This window comes from Lissotriton helveticus, chromosome 5_1, assembly GCF_964261635.1.
Source record: "Lissotriton helveticus chromosome 5_1, aLisHel1.1, whole genome shotgun sequence".
Lineage (NCBI taxonomy): Eukaryota > Metazoa > Chordata > Amphibia > Caudata > Salamandridae > Lissotriton > Lissotriton helveticus.
Genome location: NC_136065.1, coordinates 729,738,912 through 729,759,243, shown reverse-complemented (window position 1 = coordinate 729,759,243; position 20,332 = coordinate 729,738,912). Strand labels below are relative to the sequence as shown.

The following is a 20,332-nucleotide window of genomic DNA, read 5'->3' as shown; positions in this document are numbered from 1 at the left end:
CCCCTGCTCTTCCAGGGGCAGGGGAAGCTAGCACCTCGCCCAGGACGTGCATTGTTGCAGGCCCAGGTGAGAGGGTGGCTCTCTACCCAGGGGTCCAGCAACAGGTCTGCTGTGTGGCAGCCTAGGCAGCCTCTCAGACAAGACATGGATTGTAGGTTAGGTTTCAGGGGGCATCTCTAAGATGCCCTCTGTAGCGCATTTGCCCTGAGCAAGTGACCAGGAGCCCAGCTCCCACAGCCGCGTGGCCTGCCAGCCAGCAGCCACCAACCCGAAGGCCCCCTGCCTCTCATTGGATAACATTGGACCTAACTACCTCTGCACCCGGCCGCCACTGTGCCGCTGAGGATGTATTAACTGTACCTACCTGACCCTGGGGGACCCCTGAGTCTATGCCCAGAACCTCAACTTCACCAGTCGAGTACTCACCTGGAAAACGATGACTCACTTTCCTGCCATAGGATAACATTGACTGGTTTGACTCGAAAAATCTTCTAAGTGTGAAGTTTTGAAACTTTAAAATATTCATCTAAAATCAACCGAATAACGAATTTCTAATTACTCACCTGTGATCAGGAGAGAAGCCAGTACTGTACCTTGTAGCCAAGTACTGGACCGCAAAAGTAATCACAACTGTGTTTGCCAGTAATCTAAATTTCTGCCATAGGAAACCATTGACTGTTTTTCTATGAAATGTCTTCGAAGTGTGAAGTTTTGAAAACTGAAAATATTCATATAAAAACAGCCGAAATACTCACCTGTGATCAGGGGAGAAGTCAGTACTGTACCATTCAGCCCAGTACTTAACCGTAAAAGTAATCCGTACTGGGTTTACTAGTAATCTGTATTTTCTCCATAGGAACCCATTGTCTGCTTTTCTATGAAATTTCTTCTGTCTACTTTTGAAAACGTGAAATATTCTTAAAAAAATCATACGAAATACTGAAACGCATTTACCTACCTGTTTTAAGTAAAGACCCTAGTGCTGGCCCCAGGAGACCAGTGCTGGATTACAAAAGTAACGCGATCGTACTTTACCTGCAACCTGAATTTTCTCCCATTGAATACCATACCTGTGGGTGACGACGTGGACTGGGACCAGGACCCTCGACCGAGCTCTGCTCTTCCCCCCCCCTTCAAAGGGTTACCGCTGACCGCTTCACCGCTCGCCGCACCCGCTCCGCGGGTGCCGCTTCGTGCGGTCAGCGAGGGGCAGCTCGGTTCTCCTCTGTGCTGAGGAGCTGCTGACTTCCAGGCGAGGAGGCGGAGCAAGCGGTGCAGCGGCAGCAACCACAACTACACTGACCAGAAGGCTCAGCGTATCGCCTGCAAGTGCCGCCCCGCCCCCTGGTCACCACGCCCCCCGCCCGGCCAAAAGCGGGCGTTGCTGGAAATCTAGCGGGACACCATACCTGTGGGTGACGACGTGGACTGGGACCAGGACCCTCGACCGAGCTCTGCTCTCCCCCCCCTTCAAAGGGTTACCGCTGACTGCTTCACCGCTCGCCGCACCCGCTCCGCGGGTGCCGCTTCGTGCGGTCAGCGAGGGGCAGCTCGGTTCTCCTGTGTGCTGAGAAGCTGCTGACTTCCAGGCGAGGAGGCGGAGCAAGCGGTGCAGCGGCAGCAACCACAACTACACTGACCAGAAGGCTCAGCGTATCGCCTGCAAGTGCCGCCCAGCCCCCTGGTCACCACGCCCCCCGCCCGCAACGCCCCGTCATCAAGGATCGGCAATCGCGTAGCGGGACGCCGAGCGAAGCCCGGGCAAAGGGCGGGCAGTCTGAGGCAGTCAGGGGCTGTCAAAGGCTGGGCTGGGCCACCCCCCCTGTCATCTGCCATCTTTTGCTAGAGAGTTAGTAATCCCTTGGGGGTTTAGAGGCCCACATGTCTACCCGTTCTGGGAAAGCTCTGAGAGGCGGGGGTGAGGGTGCTGCAGGGTGCTCTATGATTGGCACGATGGACAAATTTATTACAAGAGTAACTGCTGTCATTGAAAAGGAGATTGTGATGACGGAACGCCGCCTCTCACAAGATTCCTTCCCGGCCAGACGCTCCTCGTTAGGAGCAGTGCCACATGCCCTGTCTCCAACACCTACCCAGCCTGCCTCCACTCTACCTGGGATTTTCCCTGAGCAGCCACAGATTGAAGCAATAGGGGCAAGCATCGATAGGTTGGAAAGCATGGTAGTACAACCCTTGCCCATTAGCTCTAGTCCAGTGATTACAGGTCCTCTATCTACTACACCCCCTAGTTACTTCTGCCGGTCTGGTGTGTCAACCGCTTCCTCGGGTCCTCTTACAGGCTCCCACTTTTTCATGTTTGGCACAAGGGCCCCTGGTTCGCACTAAGAGAAAAAGGGTTACTTGCACACAGAAGGGCAGCTTTATTTCACGCCACAAGCGCCTGAGGAAGTATGTCCCAAGAGGTCCTGCCATATCAAATAGCCGTGGACTTGCTACATCGACCACTGATTCAGCCGGAGGAAATGATCCTCTGGTAACTGTGGTTGAAACCACACAGGAACATTTCATCGTTCCCCCACCTCCAAAATCTCCTCATGAAGCGCTTACCCCTAAGTTTGTTGAGAATTTGGTTAAGTCTCTAGTGTGCCCGCTTATCGACCAAGTGAAGAGTCTGGGGGATAGGCTTGAAAGGTTCGAACAGACCACGCGGGATAACTTTTTTTCCCTGAAAACTCTCATTAAACTACAGTCCAAACCTAGGGAGTCCATCGCGGGTGGGAATGTTGGGAAGGGGGATCTCGGGGGCTCAATTCAAGCAGCATTACCAACAACGTCTGTATACGCCGTAGCGGTAGGGAAAGATACGTTAACTGCTTCCGAGAACCCTAGTACTGTAAAATCAGGACCTTTAATTCATACTGCCCAGGTCCATGCTAGTACCACCCCGATAGTGAGGAATGCAAAGCTCAAACCTGATCAAAGGAAGTTGCAAGCGGGAGGGGCCCCTATTATCCCAAAACGACCGGTTCATCAAACTGACGATGCCAGGGTAGCTGCCCCGGCCTTAAAGGCAAAAGCAGCACTGAGCCATCCTGTAGTCTCTCCTCCTGCGACCATACCGCCGAAGGTGGTTCGAAAATGCCCCCCAGTTAATCTCCCCCCAGAGTGTCATCCATATGTTGCCGTCCTCATTAATGTTCCCGTCCTGAAGGACGCTCAGCCAGAAAACCACCAGGCACTGAAGAATAAAATCATCCACTGTCTAAAAGCCAATAGACCCCTTCCCATGGGAGTGGATGGGGTGATTCTTGGAGTGCGTAGGGTAGATTGGATTGGACAGGGAAAGAAAACGTTTGAGGGTGATTGCGTGGTAGTCAACTTTCAAGATTTGAGAGTTGCTCACGCAATATGTAATTCTGAGCAGGTCATGGGTGGACCAGGTATTGATGTGGTCGATTTAACATACTTCTACCCACGGCCGGCTATGAATTGTCCTGGTCAAATCCCTGGGGCTACTTATCATAACATCTTTGAGAGCCAATGGCATCCTGCAATACCTCTGTTCCATCCACATGCCGTGTGGCCGAGGCAGAGTTGGGGTCCCAGGGGGTACTGACTTGCTGATTCTCTTGGGGAGGCACGGGGGGATTCAAAAACTGATGGAGTTTCCCATTCATCACCAAAGTTGACAGGTTCACCTACCGCAACAGGGAGGCAGGTAGCCTTAATGGCTAATCTGGAATTAGGTGTGGGGCGGGATCCAACTGAAGTTGTCATCGATCATCCCACTTTGGCAGAGGTGGGGTTGGTTGGCACTGTCATGTCCAGTAGCGCTGCAGCTGTGACGGACCCACTCATTAGGGTTTTCAGCTGGAACGTGGCTGGACTAGTTAGGAAGTTGGCCTTGCCTGACTGGAATGCTCTTGTGGAGGAGTACTCCATTTGCATGTTCCAGGAGACCTGGAGCAGGGAGCCCCTGCACAAGGCGGGTTATTCATCTCATTTCACACCTGCTGTTTACCCGGAATTGGGCAGGGGGCGTCCCTCGGGAGGCCTTCTAATTTGGGTATCTTCCTCCCTCAATTGCAGGGTAGAGGAGCATCAAACAAACTGTCCGGATCTCCTTAATATTACCTTAAAAAATTCCAGGGGCCGAGTCATTCTTAACATTTTTAATATCTACGCGCGGGGCATAAAAGGAGGCAAACAATCACCCACTATAGCTCTCTTAGAGGGTCTGCTTAGATCCTCCCCGTATAAGCGATGTACCCTGGTCGCGGGTGACTTTAATTGCACCTTTGAGCCTCTTGGCTCAGAAGTCACCCAAGATCAGGAGGAGGATTACAGGAGGGGGATACCGGCTTTAGAGCTTAGCCCAATAAAGAGATGGACCGAGGTGGCACTTCAGGTCAATTCTCTCACCATGGAGTTTGACCTGAGGGCCCTCAATGGAAGGACTAGATCTGATAAAGCGGGAGCCCATACGTACAATAGGCCCAACCACACGTCAAGAATTGACTACATTCTGCTTGACGTCCACCTATGGAGCTCGGTGGAAGATATGGAGATCATATCCTCCGTGGAAAGCGATCACAACTTGCTTTCCCTTGCCTTGTCTCCTGGGTGGTTTGAGGACATAGGGGGTTCATCTACATGTGTTATTGCTCCCGGTGAATCAGTTGTCTCGAACTGTGGTAGACGGCTGAAGTGGGCTAAGCGCACGCTCTCGGATGAGAAGATGACCATCATATCTCAGCTCTTAACCACAGCCTCAGATAATTTGGACTCTCTTGAGGGCGGGCCGGTGGAGCTGCATGACCGGTTTTGTAGTCTAACCCAGACCATAAGCAACCTGTTTATTGACCCATTCAGTCACAATGGCGGGAAGACACGTCCATGTAAAAGACAGGGCTGGTATAACCACAAGTGCAGGATAACCAAGACACTGCTCGTGGAAGCAGTGAAATCTAAGTGCCAAACAAGGACTAGGGAGGCTAGAAGGTTGTACTCACAGTGTTTGAAACTTGCCAAAAAGGAATGGGAGGATAACTTTTGGCAGGATCTCCTGGCTGCAAGTAGGGGGAGGATGCCAAAGGCTTTTGGGACCTGGTGGGCAGTAGGAATCGCCCTGATGGCACCTTGAGGACCTGTACAATCCCAGCACAGACGTGGTTTAACCACTTTAAGGCCCTCTACTCTGCTGTAGAAGGGTCACTTGATGACCCATTTTCCCTTCCCCCATTTGCACTGGATAGAGCCACTGACCCTTTTACTGCACGGGAGGTTATGAACTTGATCAAATCCCTGATACCCCTGAAAGCATCTGGTCCTGATGGGCTGCCAGGGGATCTTCTTCGAGCCTATCCTGGTGAATGGGGCACACTGATTTCTGCTATCTTGAATGCCGTCCTAGACGGAGGACCTGTCCCTGAGTCTTGGAAAGGGGCAGAGGTAGTCCCGATTTTTAAGAAAGGTTGTCGGGACCAACCGGGGAACTATAGGCCAATAAGCCTCATCGATTCTACACAGAAGGTGGCGGGAAAGGCGATTTTGGGGCGGATTCTTCATTGGGTGGATGAAAATCATATATTGTCCGACCTGCAGGCGGGTTTTCGTTCCGGTACAGGAACTATTGAGCAAGTGTTTAGATTATTGCTTCTACACTGGAAGGTGGTGGAACTGGGCAAGGGCAGTCTTTATTTGGCCTTTATAGACCTCAAGACTGCCTTTGACCTGGTTCCTAGGGAGGAACTCTGGAGGGTCTTGCAGGGTCTTGGGCTGCCCCCTTACATCTTACTGCTCCTCATCAAACTACATAATGACAACTATGCCCAGGTGCGATGGGGCCAGAACAGGGAAAAGACTGACAGGATCCCGGTTAATAGGGGTGTCCGACAGGGTTGCCTATTAGCTCCCACACTATTCTCTCTGTACGTGAATGGTGTGGTAGAGCACCTGCTTGAAGAACCAGCAGACGCCCCCTCCTTGGGGGGAGTGAGGATTCCAACCCTGTTTGCGGACGACACCCTGCTCATTTCAAAAACTCCCCAGGGCCTCCAGAAGCTTTTGAACCGCTTTCAGGACTTTTGCTCAAAAAGAGGGTTAATGTTAATGTTAGTAGGTATTTGTAAGCGCTCGTACGCCCGGGGGCTTCATGGCGCTGTAGAAAGGAACAAACGCAAAATGTCGCAGAAGGGGGAGAGCAGCTCAACAATGCGCCTGAGTGAAAAGCCAGGTTTTCAGGGAGTGTCTAAAACTGAGGATGTTATCATTCAGTTTCAGATGGAGGGGAAGGGAGTTCCAGAAACCAGCTGCAAGATGGTCAAAACAGCTGCCTCCAAGACGCTTCCTCTTGTAAGATGGGACAGTCAGAAGGGATTTGTGGATAGACCGGAGATTGCGTGAAGGAGTATATCTCTTAAACATGTCCCTAATGAAAAGGGGGCCAGAGTCGTGCAGAGCATGGAATAAAATGCACCCTGTTTTAAAAGCCACACGCTGCTCCACGGGCAGCCAGTGTAGCTGTTTCAAGCCGGATCTAACAGACTGCCTCTTAGAGAGGTTCAGGAGGAGTCTGGCGGCCTGATTCTGAACCAGCTGAAGGCGTTTTAGCTCTCCAGCTTGAATGCCAAAATCAAGACTGTTGGAAAAGTCTAGTCTGGACAGAACCAGGGAGATGACAATCTGAGTGAGGGCGGCTGGGGAAAAGAAGCTGGCGATTTTCTTGATTTTCTTCAGCTGGAAGAAACTAGCTGAAACAACTGCTCCTACTTGTTTTTTGAGGGAAAGGTCCTCACTGATGTGTATTCCCAGACTCTTGACCGAGGAAGACTTGGATGGAGGAGCTCCCATACTGGAAGGCCAAAAGCTGGGGTTCCAACTAAGAGCACTCTGCCCCGGCAAGACCAATTCGGTCTTGCCAGGGTTAAGTTTCAGATGACTGCAGTTCATCCAGTTTAAAATGTGGGACATAGTATTTTGAAATTCAACCACGGCGTCCTTGGTGTTTAAAGGAAAGATCAGCTGCAAGTCGTCTGCATAGTTGAATATAGTCACTTTGGCCCTCCTAAGGGAGTGCAGAAGGGGACGTAAATATAAATTAAAAAGCAGGGGTGATAACGAAGAGCCCTGCGGGACTCCACAGGTGGAGGGTATGGTGGGGGCAGTGAAAGGTCCCAGTCTGACAGCCTGAGTGCGCCCAGTGATAAATGAGCGAATCCAGCTCAATGCCAGGCCCCTGAGACCTGCCTGCTCGACACGGTCGACCAAGATGTTATAGTCGACCGTGTCGAAAGCAGCCGAGAGGTCCAGTAGCACCAGAGCCTGATGCATTCCTTCATCCGCATTCCGTCTCAGAGTATTCTGCACCGAGAGAATAACCGCCTCGGTGGAATGACATGGGCGGAAGCCAGCCTGATTCGGTGCAAAATACTCTGATTCTTCCAGAAATCTGGAGATGCTGTTGCAGACATGAGCCTCCAAAAGTTTGGCGCAATAAGGCAGCAGGGATATGGGCCTATAATTTTGCAGGTCCTGCGGGTTAGCTCCTGCTTTTTTTATTAAGGGAATGAGAAGGGCTTTTTTAAAATTTTCAGGGACTTTACCCTGAGAGAGCGTGCCATTCAGTAAAGAAAGTATACCCTCAGGAATGCTGGTTCTCACTTCTTTCAAGAAGAAGGGGGGGCAGATGTCATCGGGGGAGCCTGATTTAACTTTGGCGAGGAGTTTGAGTAGCATAGTGCTGTCAACAGGGGGGATCAAACTCAGGGTCGCAGTATTGTGGAAAGTGTCAGTCAGTAAAAGCGGAGACTGAGTGATAGGAATGCTTTGTTTGATAATGCTAATTTTATCAGCAAAAAATGAATTTAGCGAATTACACAGCTCCTGAGTAGGAGCTACCGGAAGAGACGTTCTATCGCTAGCACTCAAATTCTCAACGATGTTGAACAACTCTTTGGATTTGTTATGGGCATTAAGGATCTTTTTGGAGAAGTAATCAGTTTTATGTTCCTGAATGAGTTTTTGGTAGTCCTTTCGCGTCTTACAATAGTTAACTCTATCTACTTCTAAGTAGGCTGTACGCCACTTGCGCTCCATTTGACGGACTTCAAGTTTAAGATTTTTCAAGAGAGGTGTAAACCACCTATGAGCGTCATTGGGGCGAGAGCGGGGGAAGTTGGTGCAGGGAGCATAAGTATCGGCTGCCTGAAGTAGCCACCTAGAAAATGCTGCTTCCATTTCTTCAGTATCCTGATCTAAAGGAGGACAGGAAGATCTTAAGGTGCCAATGAAAGCAGAAATATCAACATTCTTCCAGATTCTAGATTTGCCTCCTATCTGGACCGGAGGCTTCCTACTATTTTCGAAGGTCAAGGTGAATTTGATCATGAAGTGATCTGACCAGATGCAAGGCAAGGGTTGGTCATAAACGTGGAAAAAACCAAATACTTGATCATGCACCCTCCACGCAAGCTTGATCGTCCACCAGTACTAAACTCTGTTCCCCTTGAGAGAGTCTCAGAATTTGATTATTTAGGGATCAGTATGAGTGATGTCATGAGCTGGTCACCCCATATCAACAAAATGACCCTTAGTCACAAAAGGGTGGGGGGAGCTTTGTTGAATGAGTACCGCAATTCTTCCAAGCAATGTGTAGCTCCAGTAATTGACATTTACAAAGCCAGAGCTGTCACGGCATCTCTTTACGGGGCTGAGCTATGGGGCCTTGGTAATGTGGAGGTACTTTCCAAGGCAGAGAATACATTTCTGAAGGACCTCCTGGCCATTCCGATGAGCACTCCAACCGTTCCGGTGCTTTTGGACGCGGGTTGCAAAGCAGTTAAGGACCAGGCTCGCCTCCGGCCACTCCTCTTATGGGCTCGTCTGTGGAGAGTTCCTGAATTGAAAACATATGCGGATGGGCTGTCAGAGGTGATGGGAATGTGCGGTTGGAATAAGATTAAGTGGCTGAGGGATATAAAAAATCTCCTGGGAGACCTAGGTCTGGGGTCTTGTTGGACTACACAATCTGCCCCGCCAAAGGCGACCCTGAAAAAACTATATTGGGAGTGGGTCTCTGCCTAGCTCATCAGTAATCCACGTCACTGCAATTCCACCGCAGCTTACTTGAAAATAAAAGACGTTGTCGCCTTTGAGCCCTATTTGGACTTAATTACAATTCCTGCTGACCGGACACTTTATATCAAATTTAGAGTAGGCACCTTACCTCTAGGAGATTTGCTCTCAAGATGGAACACACCTGCGCAGGCATCACCATACTGTTCATTATGTTCAAATAGGCCAGAAACTGTGGCTCATTTCTTTTTTGAGTGCCCTGACTACACCCGCCCAAGAAGACATTGGCTTAAACCTCTTTGCAGGCAACTGGGAACTCGCCACTACACGGTGGCTTTACGGATTTTATTAACTGACACATCCTCCCCCATAGTCTGTGGTGTGTCCAAATTCCTAAAATGGGCATGGTTGATTCGCCTAAAAAGACTGTCTATATCAATTTAATTCCTTTTTAAATAATTTATTGTTGTACAATTCAGAAACTCTTTTATCTACCCAATGTTAACTTGTACAGTTTTTTTTACGATGTGCTATTTTTTATATATTTCTGTAATGCTTTTATGATATCTCCATATCGAAATAAAGCTATCAACCAACCATTGAATAACATTGTCAGATTTACATTGAAAAGTTTCTAAGTGTGAACTTTTAAAACCGCTTTATATTCATGAAAATTCACTACAGGAACTAAAACGTTTTTGCTAATCTGGTTTCAGCTTAGACCCCAGGACTGAATCTAGGATCTGGTCCTGGGACTACTAAAGTAATCTGTATAGTAATCAACTGTACTTACATGTGGAAAACTCATTGAGCTCAATGCTATAGTGTGTTTAGGATTGTGTTGCTTACCAGTCAATACTGTATCAATTGTGTGCACAAACTTTATTGCTCCTTTGCAAAGTAATTACATGAGTACTCATAACGAGAAGTATATTTTTATAACTGCTGGTTCTAAAAATAAAACAACTATCTGTGGATATAAAAACAATTGGCCTGGTGTTCAGTCCTTGAGTGCGTGAAACCTTTTGCTGACTGAGTGTGTGCAACAAATGCTTTACACTGTCCTCTGGTACTGCCTTACTGCTCGACCAAGCTACCACTTTGAAGAGTAAGGTCAGTTCTGACTTTTACCTCTGATATACCTCTGGGGTTGGTGAACTCTATACACACTTCATTCTAGTCCAGTATATATAGAGTCACTTTCTCACAGTGTCCATCTCAGACATCGTTTTTTGGCAATCCTAACTACGTTTAAACCTGGTCATTCTAGGAGGGGACAAGTACCTTACACCCTGGAAGAATTTTGAAGAGAAAAATCTGTCAGGCTTTACTGAATTCGAGGGAGAGAGCAAGCTCCACGTCCCCGTTGGGAGGGGCTGATTTCATTTTTTTACTGAAGATAGCGTGTGCAGGTGGCCCTTATGTAGGGGCCCCAACTTTATTTCTGGGATGGAACGGATCAAACACGGAGTCCCCGATGCCACCTAGCAATACACAAAGAACTGCTGAGAAAAACGAACAGATCCTATCTGGCACCTGGAGGAATTCACACGGTGAGGAATCTGCAGTTAGGATTACCCATCAAAAGTTCTTGGAAGACAGCAGCTGCTCCTTGAAGCACACGCCACTAGTCCTTATTCAGGCTCAATATCATAGTCTGCTCCTTTTCTGCATTCTGCGAGAGAGCATTAGAGAAACTGTGCAAAAACAGTTAGTTGGGCACTCTCCATCCTCCTCCTGTTGAGATTGGCGGGATTGACGAGCTTTTTCTGCTGTCCTGCCTAGTAGCTTTGGTCAATTAAATCTGCCCACATCTGGAAAAGCATTCAACGATACTATTGCTACATATTAGAATGTAAGTGGCCTCCTACTTGACAGCGGTCAGTTCATGTGTTATTCAAAAAAATATTCTTAACAGTATTGGAAATACCGAAATATAAAAATAAATTGTGAGCTTTATACACTTTAATGCTTTAGAAACGTACACTCTAAACAGTCAAAGTAGATGAGCAGCTGTTGGAACACCAAACCATGCGAACGGCCATGCACAGGAGGAAAAATTACCCTACCTGATAGCATCTTTGCTTGAAGCTTTTATTATATCAGCCGCAGAAGGAACGCCTACTCGTTTAAATGTCAAACCCTGTAATTGATAACAGTAACAAATTAAAACGAAAGATTCTATTATTAACATGATGTACAGGATCTAAAAAGCACTACTGAAAGGAACAGTAATATTTCAGTTTTGCATAATACATCCCAAAATGTTTATCAATGTAAAAGATACAGAGAACACTTTTTTTCCAGTTTTAGAACGTTACATACCAGGGGTGTGGCATTCAGTTGCAGGCATACTGGTCATGTTGTTTGAAGTCAAGAACATCACGTTTATGTGTTTGTTTTGTCCTTTAGACATGCAGGCCGAAGCCCCTGTATCACAAACACACTGGCTGCCAGTTCACAGTACCTCATTATAGATCTGTAAATTAGCACCGTCTGCAGTTGAGGGAAGGTCTCTATCCATACATTTACACTGTTAGAACTTGTATTTATGGTTTATTAATGCTAAGTCTTTATGAATAAGTTGAGCGCTGTAAGGAAATGCTGTGAGCTCAGCTTGCACCGACAGTGGTTCCAGTAATAACAAGCATTAGGAATGCATTAGGGCTCGGGTTTGTTTTAAGTTAGAGATAATGGCATTGTAAATGGCAATGTGTTTTAGGCACTCTGCACTACCACTCTGCACTACCACTCTGCACTACCACTCTGCACTACCACTCTGCACTACCACTCTGCACTACCACTCTGCACTACCAATCTGCACTACCAATCTGCACTACCAATCTGCACTACCAATCTGCACTTTGCACTACCAATCTGCACTCTGCACTACCAATCTGCACTACCAATCTGCACTCTGCACTCTCAATCTGCACTACCACTCTGCACTCTGCACTCTCAATCTGCACTACCACTCTGCACTCTGCACTCTCAATCTGCACTACCACTCTGCACTCTCAATCTGCACTACCACTCTGCACTCTCAATCTGCACTACTACTCGCACTCTCAAACTGCACTACCACTCTCAAACTGCACTACCACTACCACTCTCAAACTGCACTACCACTCTCAAACTGCACTACCACTCTCAAACTGCACTACCACTCTCAAACTGCACTACCACTCTCAAACTGCACTACCACTCTCAAACTGCACTACCACTCTCAAACTGCACTACCACTCTCAAACTGCACTACCACTCTCAAACTGCACTACCACTCTCAAACTGCACTACCACTCTCAAACTGCACTACCACTCGCACTCTCAAACTGCACTACCACTCGCACTCTCAAACTGCACTACCACTCGCACTCTCAAACTGCACTACCACTACCACTCGCACTCTCAAACTGCACTACCACTACCACTCGCACTCTCAAACTGCACTCTGCACTACCACTCGCACTCTCAAACTGCACTCTGCACTACCACTCGCACTCTCAAACTGCACTCTGCACTACCACTCTGCACTACCACTCTGCACTACCACTCTGCACTACCACTCTGCACTACCACTCTGCACTACCACTCTGCACTACCACTCTGCACTACCACTCTGCACTACCACTCTGCACTACCACTCTGCACTACCACTCTGCACTACCACTCTGCACTACCACTCTGCACTACCACTCTGCACTACCACTCTGCACTACCACTCTGCACTACCACTCTGCACTACCACTCTGCACTACCACTCTGCACTACCACTCTGCACTACCACTCTGCACTACCACTCTGCACTACCACTCTGCACTACCAATCTGCACTACCAATCTGCACTACCAATCTGCACTCGCCACCAGACACGGCGGACTCGTGGAAAATTAATGAAGTGACCTAGAGGGTGAGGATGGGATACTCCGCTACCATCGAGTTCGTAGAAGAACAAGATTACATACGAAAAACAAACAGCACAGAAAGCATCACTTTCGCGATCGCAATTGTTTAAACAAACAGCACAGAAAGAGATCACTTTCGCGATCGCAATTGTTTAAAAAAAACCAGATCTGATGCATGTGATTCTCTACATTGCTGGCCGGCTGTTCATGCGCGCACACAGAGCTGAAGGGAAAAAAAACACAGCAGTGCACACGCTCCCAGCACCATCTGCCTTCAATTACCGGCACCTCGGACAGCTGGTAATTGAGGATTTATGTATTCTTCTGCGCGTGTCCGAACACTTTATGCAGGAAGTGGACATTGACAAATTCCTAAGTCCTATGGCGTGCTGCCTTACTTAAACACAGCCTTGCCTGGACCAATTACCATGCACATGGCAAAATACCACACGCAAAAAACGCGCGCTTTCTGGAATGTGGTAGCCCGGACCCCTTTCAGAATTCTTTTTTTTTTTAATACATAAGAGCTCGGAAACTCCGCCCCCACTTCGTGGTGACGTAGGCCCGAGCCCTAAAAAGGTGTACACATATTTGCAAAGTTTAATAACTTGAGGCTACACATAATGCTCCCAGAATGCTCTTTGATTAAATGTAAATGCTCGCAGAAGCCTTAAACAAGACAAGGGATTCTTTGCTTTCAAAATAACATTTACATAAGAAATAGCAGCTAAAAGAAAAAACATTTTTCTTAACAGTGCAATTTTAGGTACCATTTCTTTAAGGTATTCGACAAAAAATTTGTTCGATACAAGCAAGTACTTCCCAAAAAATATGAATGGAAAATGAGTGTAAAACCAGTTTTAGAGCGAATGCGGGAAACATGAAAATAAAGCATTGGCAAATGAAATAGGTCTGATGGTAGTTGCCAGCTCTTTGATTTTGCCAATGTAAGCTTTATTTTCAGTTTGTTTAAAACATTATTGCTGTGGGAGCTGCCGAGTCTTCATCAATGTGACAAAAACATTGGCTAAATGCAAAAATGTTCTTTGGTCTTAAAAAGAACACATAGCCATATTAGTCCCCGGAACTGAAGGAAACTACTTTGTGTGCTGATGTGCTCCTTGCGTAAGAGCTGAATGCTGTCCACCTACATTGATATATATGGGGGAGGCATTTTCTTTGGGACCTATGGTAGTCAGTGGTTATTGGAGAAGATCCTTCATGAATATTTACTTTTACGCCGATATTCCAGGCAACAATATTTATATTAAGTTGTACGTTTTACATTTATGTAATGTTTCAGAATGTATTTCTGTCCCATTTCTAATCGCTGTAAAGAATGTGTCTTACCATTACTCAATTCAACTGAACTTGTTTTATTGCAAGGTGAATATAGGGTCGACTTTAAGATATTTCAGTTACCGACTATGGAATGACTAAGGGCCAAGTCAGCATTTCTGGAATTTGAACTTCCGATCTCCGCATTTCTCAGCTTTAAGTGTTCAACTCGCTGAGCCATCCGGAGCTGAATGCATGCTAAGGCACCCCTAGTTGATAACAGTTACTTCTTTGGGGACCTTTACTATCTCGGAGGTCTACCGAGGGCGAGCAATCAAGATCACAGAAGCAGGAGGCAGTGGCTAGAAACACAGATACATCTGTCACAGTAACAAATATTAACATGAATGCCTTGTCAGCAAATGTTCATTATTCAAGGTATAAAAAATGAATTATTAATTTGGGTGGATAGTAGTCAACCACAAATAATACAATCACTAACCTATTCGGTCTAGGAAAAAAGGTTTCACTAATTTAAACATGAGCTCGACCCCTTGTAGCAATGAGACAGAGCAGATGGGCTTAACGAAGAAAAAAAGTGTAAGGCATTTAGACGTACCAAAACCGTTAAAAAGTCATCACACTACAGTTTATAATAGAGTAGCATTTAATAAGCAAAATGAAACCAAAGGGACAAACATCCAATAAGGGTACCTGGAGATGTGAATTTTTAAAGATTTAAAAGCAAAGGAACCAAGATAAAATAAAGCGCCAATAGAAAGCACTGTTCACATGTGACCAGGACTTAGGCACTACTTCAAGCCGACTGCAATGGAGCGTAGTCCGATACACCAAGCAGGCTCACCCGTCAAGGTTTTTAACCTTCTGACCTAATCTCTGAAATGTAAGTCAAAATTCACTAGTGGGATGGGGGCGTGGCTTGGCCGTGCAGTGGAATGGCCGCACTGTAGAGCGGCTCCGCCGGCCGGGGTAATAAATCCGTAATATATCCGTGTATTAAACCGCATAGTACTGATCCAAACACTGCCAGCAGTCTAGGACACGATCAGTCAGCAGTAGAAGACTCGGCGACGAAGAGAAACGGCGGAGACGGACGGAGAGACTCCTGCACCCAAGTGAGGCCTGCCTGTGCATGGACGCGGGAAGCCGGGGACTCTATTTTGGCGTCGCCCGGAGAAGTAAGGAAGCGTCCTGTGGTGCCACGCTGAGAGATGGATCAATAGCTGTAAAGGGGCCGCACTAAGAGCGCAGGGCTCCGGAGGCCCGCATGAAGAACAGCGGTGCGGGTAGGAGGATTATATGATTATACCACGATTTCAGTTACCACGCATGGCTTTACCACGCGAATTTTACCTCGCAAGTGGCTTTACCACGCTGGTATTTACAACGTAGCATTTTACTACGCGTTGCAACGTCTTACCTTCACGTCTTTCTCCACGAGCCCTTACTTCCATCCTCCTTTGAAACAAGCGTCAAAACACGTATACCAAAATAAAAAAAGGACTGCTTTTTCGACGTACACGGCACGTCTTAGGGGGAGGCTCTTTCCTCTTTCTTTTAAATTTATGTTCGTTTTTTTGTTAAAGTAACCTGCTTGTTATTTTTGGGGGGGGAGACCCCCCCCAGCCCCCCTCCGAGCCCCCCCCTCCCTCTGCCCCCCCATGCCCACGCAGATCGACTAGAAGGAATACCACGTCTCCCCCCTAGCCCGTGGTAAAGACGTCGTGGAAGGTACCCTGCGTGGAAGGCACCCTGCGTGGTAAGTGTCACGTGGTAAACGTGAGTAGTGGTAATGCCTTCGTGGTAAATGATGTTTCCCGGGTAGGAGTGCAAGCGGGGGTTGAGAGCGTAGGCCTGGAAGGAAGCCGACGGAGCAGCGAGGAGACGGGCAGAGGCGCGCAGCCATTCCGGGAGACAGGCGGCGGCATAGCGAGTTAAGTACATGATGGTGCATACTGTACTGGAGAGCGCCGTAATGCGCTAGAAACACCGAGCGGAGACAAAGAGTCGGGCTCACTGCTGCACGACATAGCCCTTATGGTGAAATACATGTATTGGGGAAACGTGTCATGCTCACATTTCTCAGGCTGCTAATAAATATAAAGTCCCACTAAGAGCGTGTGGAGACAGTCTTTGGAAGAGGACCTAAGGGCGGGCAATAGCGGAGCCGGACTGCAAGTGGAGACCTGACGGAGTCATTGAGGACAAAATGACACCCGGGCAGCAGTGAAGTGGGGCAGGAAGCAATCTCTGTGGGGAAGCGAGACTGAAGGCGCCACCAGAGTGAGTGTGTGAAGCGACTTGGGGGTTATTGCCAGCATTGAATGTGGGACGAATCCTGGGGGCACACGCTCTTCCTGCTGGGCACCGTGCGAAGCGGGAACGAACCCGGAGGAGTGGTGCAGAACTGTTGGCAGCCTAGACGTCGCGGACCCCTAATAGATACCTCCCGGGGCAGACACCACCGCGTGCAAACTCGCTTGGGCAGACCCTGGCGTTGGGAACGGTGGAGATCTCTGCACAGAGGGCGCTGCCTGTGGGAAGGAAAGTGGAGACGGAGAGACGTCACAGTACAGGAGGACAGCCGTTTACGCGACTGCTCAGTCATCAAGCGTAGGAAGGAACTTCCCAAAAATATCGGTGAGGTCGTGCCCACGGGACACCAGCTGCATTGAGGCGCTGCCCACAGGGCCTACTGGTTGCGACACTTGGTTACGACTGAGCGACTGAGCTACAGGAGCAAAATGGGTAAGCCGGACACAAGGCAACCCAAGATAACTTTTGATAAGAAAAATGCCAAAGGAGCAGACGGAGACGCTAGTCAGCAAGACCACGCGGACAACCCTGCAGCCCAGCAACCGCCAGCGGATGATATCTGGGAAATGTTTTGTGATCTAAAATCTAGCCTCCATGGGCTGGATGCCAAGATCGACTAATTGGCGGACAGAATGAACAGAATCACGCAAAGAATGGACAAGCAGGAGGGCAGGGTAAGCGTGCTGGAAACCAGGGTAACCGAAACAGAAGAGGGCCAAACAGAAATGGATGAGAAAATTTGTAGCATGGACGGAATCCTGTACGCTATCCAGCAGAAGAATGAGGATTTGGAAGCCAGGTCCAGGTGCAATAATGTACGCATTACAGGGGTTGCGGAATCGACCGATATTCAAAACATGGAGTTATATATCGAAACGATGATGAAAGACTTATTCACATAAACAAGAAAAGAGAGGTCAGATCAATCTCTGGTCAATCACTGAGAAATCTCTAAAGACCACAAATAATGGAGTCAAAACAAGGTCAACACACCCGATTTGGGTGGTGAAGAAAGCCCTCACACACCGACCTAGTCAGTGTCATGCTTCATCATCGGGCCCCACCAAAGAGGCCGAGTGCCTCTTTGGTGTGCTACGACGCCAGAAAGACTGCGGAGCTGGTTGTGTGAGAAGGGCGTGCTCTAAATTACAGTGAAGTTTTAAAAGTGCCTTAAAAAGGTATCAAAAATAAATTTTAATAAGTGATCCCTAAGGCACAAAACAAAGAGTATTATGTGTCTGGATTTAGTTGCCAAGGTTTTAGGGTTGGTTAAATACAGAATATACTCAAATTAATCTTAGTCAACATGTTTCTGCCATATGGGTGGTTTTCATTTACCAAGGCATTCGTCAGGACTAAACCCCGGCGGTATGGGCTCTCTAATCACCCACCCTAACCTGGGGACGTGAAAGTGAAAATTATAAAAGTGAAAAAAGTGCTTAAAAAGGGGGGAAGAGTAAATTACTCATTCCAAAAATACTCCATAAATTTTGGAGTGTTACAGCACCTGTAAAGTGAAAGACATAGACAAACAGAAGACAAACAAACATTATTAATATGAGCCTTTCTGAATTATCATAGTGCTCCATCATGTGTGGCTTGAATAGTGTACCCAAAGTAAACACTGATTTTAAGCACCATCCAGATAGCCCCTAGAGGATGATAGCGGATAACTCTGGGAAGTGACGTGCTAAAGGTGTCTATTTACAAGAAACGTTCTAAAATGGGGGGGGGGGCAATCGGCTAATAGTCAATTGGCTCATATAAGTTACCTATACGTCCATTCTATACGATGCTAGGGGTACCCAAGACTAGTAAATTAAATGTAAGTATTGGGATGCAGCACTTAATTGTGCCACCGCTGCAGCACTTAATTGTGCCACCGCTGCAGCCCAGTCAGGGACCTGAAAGTGTGGACGCGTGGCCGAGGAGTGGGGCTACGGAGGAGTTCAGCATGAGCTTTCAGCATGAGTCCGAGAGGCCGATGCCAATGAGCCGGGAAGAACAAGCTGGATTGCTCGAAAAAAAAGCCAGGCAAGGCCGGGTAGTCATTTGCATTGCAATCCTGGCCAAGTTTATCTGCCCATTTGACCAGCGACTGGTGCGTGACCAGCATCCTCCCTCAGTGGCCTTGGAGCAAGGCAGTGCTCATGGAAGCAGAGTACAAGCGGAGCACAGAGAGGCAGCTCAGCTCACAGAAGCAGCTTGGGTGTGCGGGCTGCGACCTCGCTGCAGCAGGTCCCTGCTCCCAGGTACTCCGGTCTTTTGCGCTCATCTCTCACTGCCCTGATTGTTCTCACCAGACCCGTGACCACAACGAAACCCTCTCCTGGAGGCAGAGGCATCTGATGAATGTGGGTTAGCGTTTTGTGGTGGGGGAGGTGATTGGCTATATGCAGTAGGAGCTGGTTGGGTGAGGATTGGAAGGAAGTGGTTGCATCTGGGGGTTGGTCAGGTGGTTGGTAACCTGAACGTGGCTTGTGAGCAGAAGAGGTGGCAGTAGCAGCAGCTCTAACAGTAAAACTTGCAGGGTACACAATTATGCGACCATGCCTCAATTACTGGAAAAAACTCACTTAACACTACACTTAATTAGATTCCTTCAAATGAGCTGCAGGAAGCACTGTGAGGGCTAGGAGTAGAAGCGGGGGCAATGACTGCGATAAAGACTGCAGAGAACATGGTTGTGTCAAAGCAGTCAGGAAGGGTAAAGAAAGAACAAGAATCTCAAAAATTTATGAAATTGGCAAAAATAAGCCAAACCAGAGCCAGAACCTAACTGCAAAAGGCAGGTTAGCCCTCAAATCGATTGTCGAGGAGCAGGGCATCCTTTAAGAACTACTGGAAATGCAGAGCATCCTTATCCGCCAGAGCCAGCAAGCAAGAAAGATATCACGCTAGCAACATCACAGTGAGGGGAAAATGGGGCAACTACTGCCATAGGCGTCAAACTTGCAGATTACCAGTAAGCACAGATCGATTTCTACCGGAGGAATAACCCCATCCACTGGATTCTATTTATTTTTAGATGAAAGCAAGGATTGGAGAGCTAACTAGGAATACAAGCGGCCCAAATGCCTGGACGACAAGGATGTGAAATAAAAGTTGGCACCATCGCTATTGTCACAAATTAGTATGCTCTGGAATCCCAAACCCGAAGAAGCCAGCACTTCAGCAACAAGATGCAGAGTGAGGGGTTCCAATGTCAACCTAAAACTCATAGGAAACGGTGAGCCCCAGCAAATTGGCCGATATACCCTAACCTAACCAGTTCTTGGGCAAGGGCGAAGTTCATAATACAGACTCCATAAAACAGGTACTGAGGACACATGACCTTTCTTGACAACGGAGTCCGAGGATTTTGTCCGACGCCCGGTGGAGCTGCTCTGTTCAGCTAATGAGGAGATCGGATTTGGTTCACCACCTGACCGTCACCTGCCCAGCCGGACCTTGGGTACAGTTTTTCTACCCTTCTCGCCCACACTCCCCCTCATTGTATTCATCCCTTTCAGCTTTGCCTTGTTCTCCTTTCTACACACCGTTCTGACCGTTACATTTTGGTTCTTCCTTGAGAGCTATAGGGGAGACTGGCCTCGGACGACCTCACTGGCCGTCACCTACCCATTCGGTATTTGGGCTGACTTTACCTCTGTCTCTTAGTCCTTCCTCCCCCTCGTCCTCTCACTCCCCCTTCACTCTCTACTGATCTCACCTCCTCTCCTGTTAATGTGTCTCATATATTTTGATGTAATGTAAATTGTTATTACTGTTGTAAC

General features: G+C 47.9%; 1 protein-coding gene across 2 annotated transcripts in view; it reads right to left on the bottom strand.

The window, feature by feature from the left end:
- The window catches only part of LOC144754879 (nucleolar RNA helicase 2-like), a 650,789-nt gene that overhangs the window by 206,720 nt on the left and 423,737 nt on the right, over nt 1-20,332 (bottom strand). For both annotated transcript variants that reach the window (XM_078643201.1, XM_078643200.1), the window contains exon 12: nt 11,106-11,179. In XM_078643201.1, the coding sequence (XP_078499327.1) occupies nt 11,106-11,179 (74 nt within the window). The remainder of the gene's footprint in view (nt 1-11,105; nt 11,180-20,332) is intronic.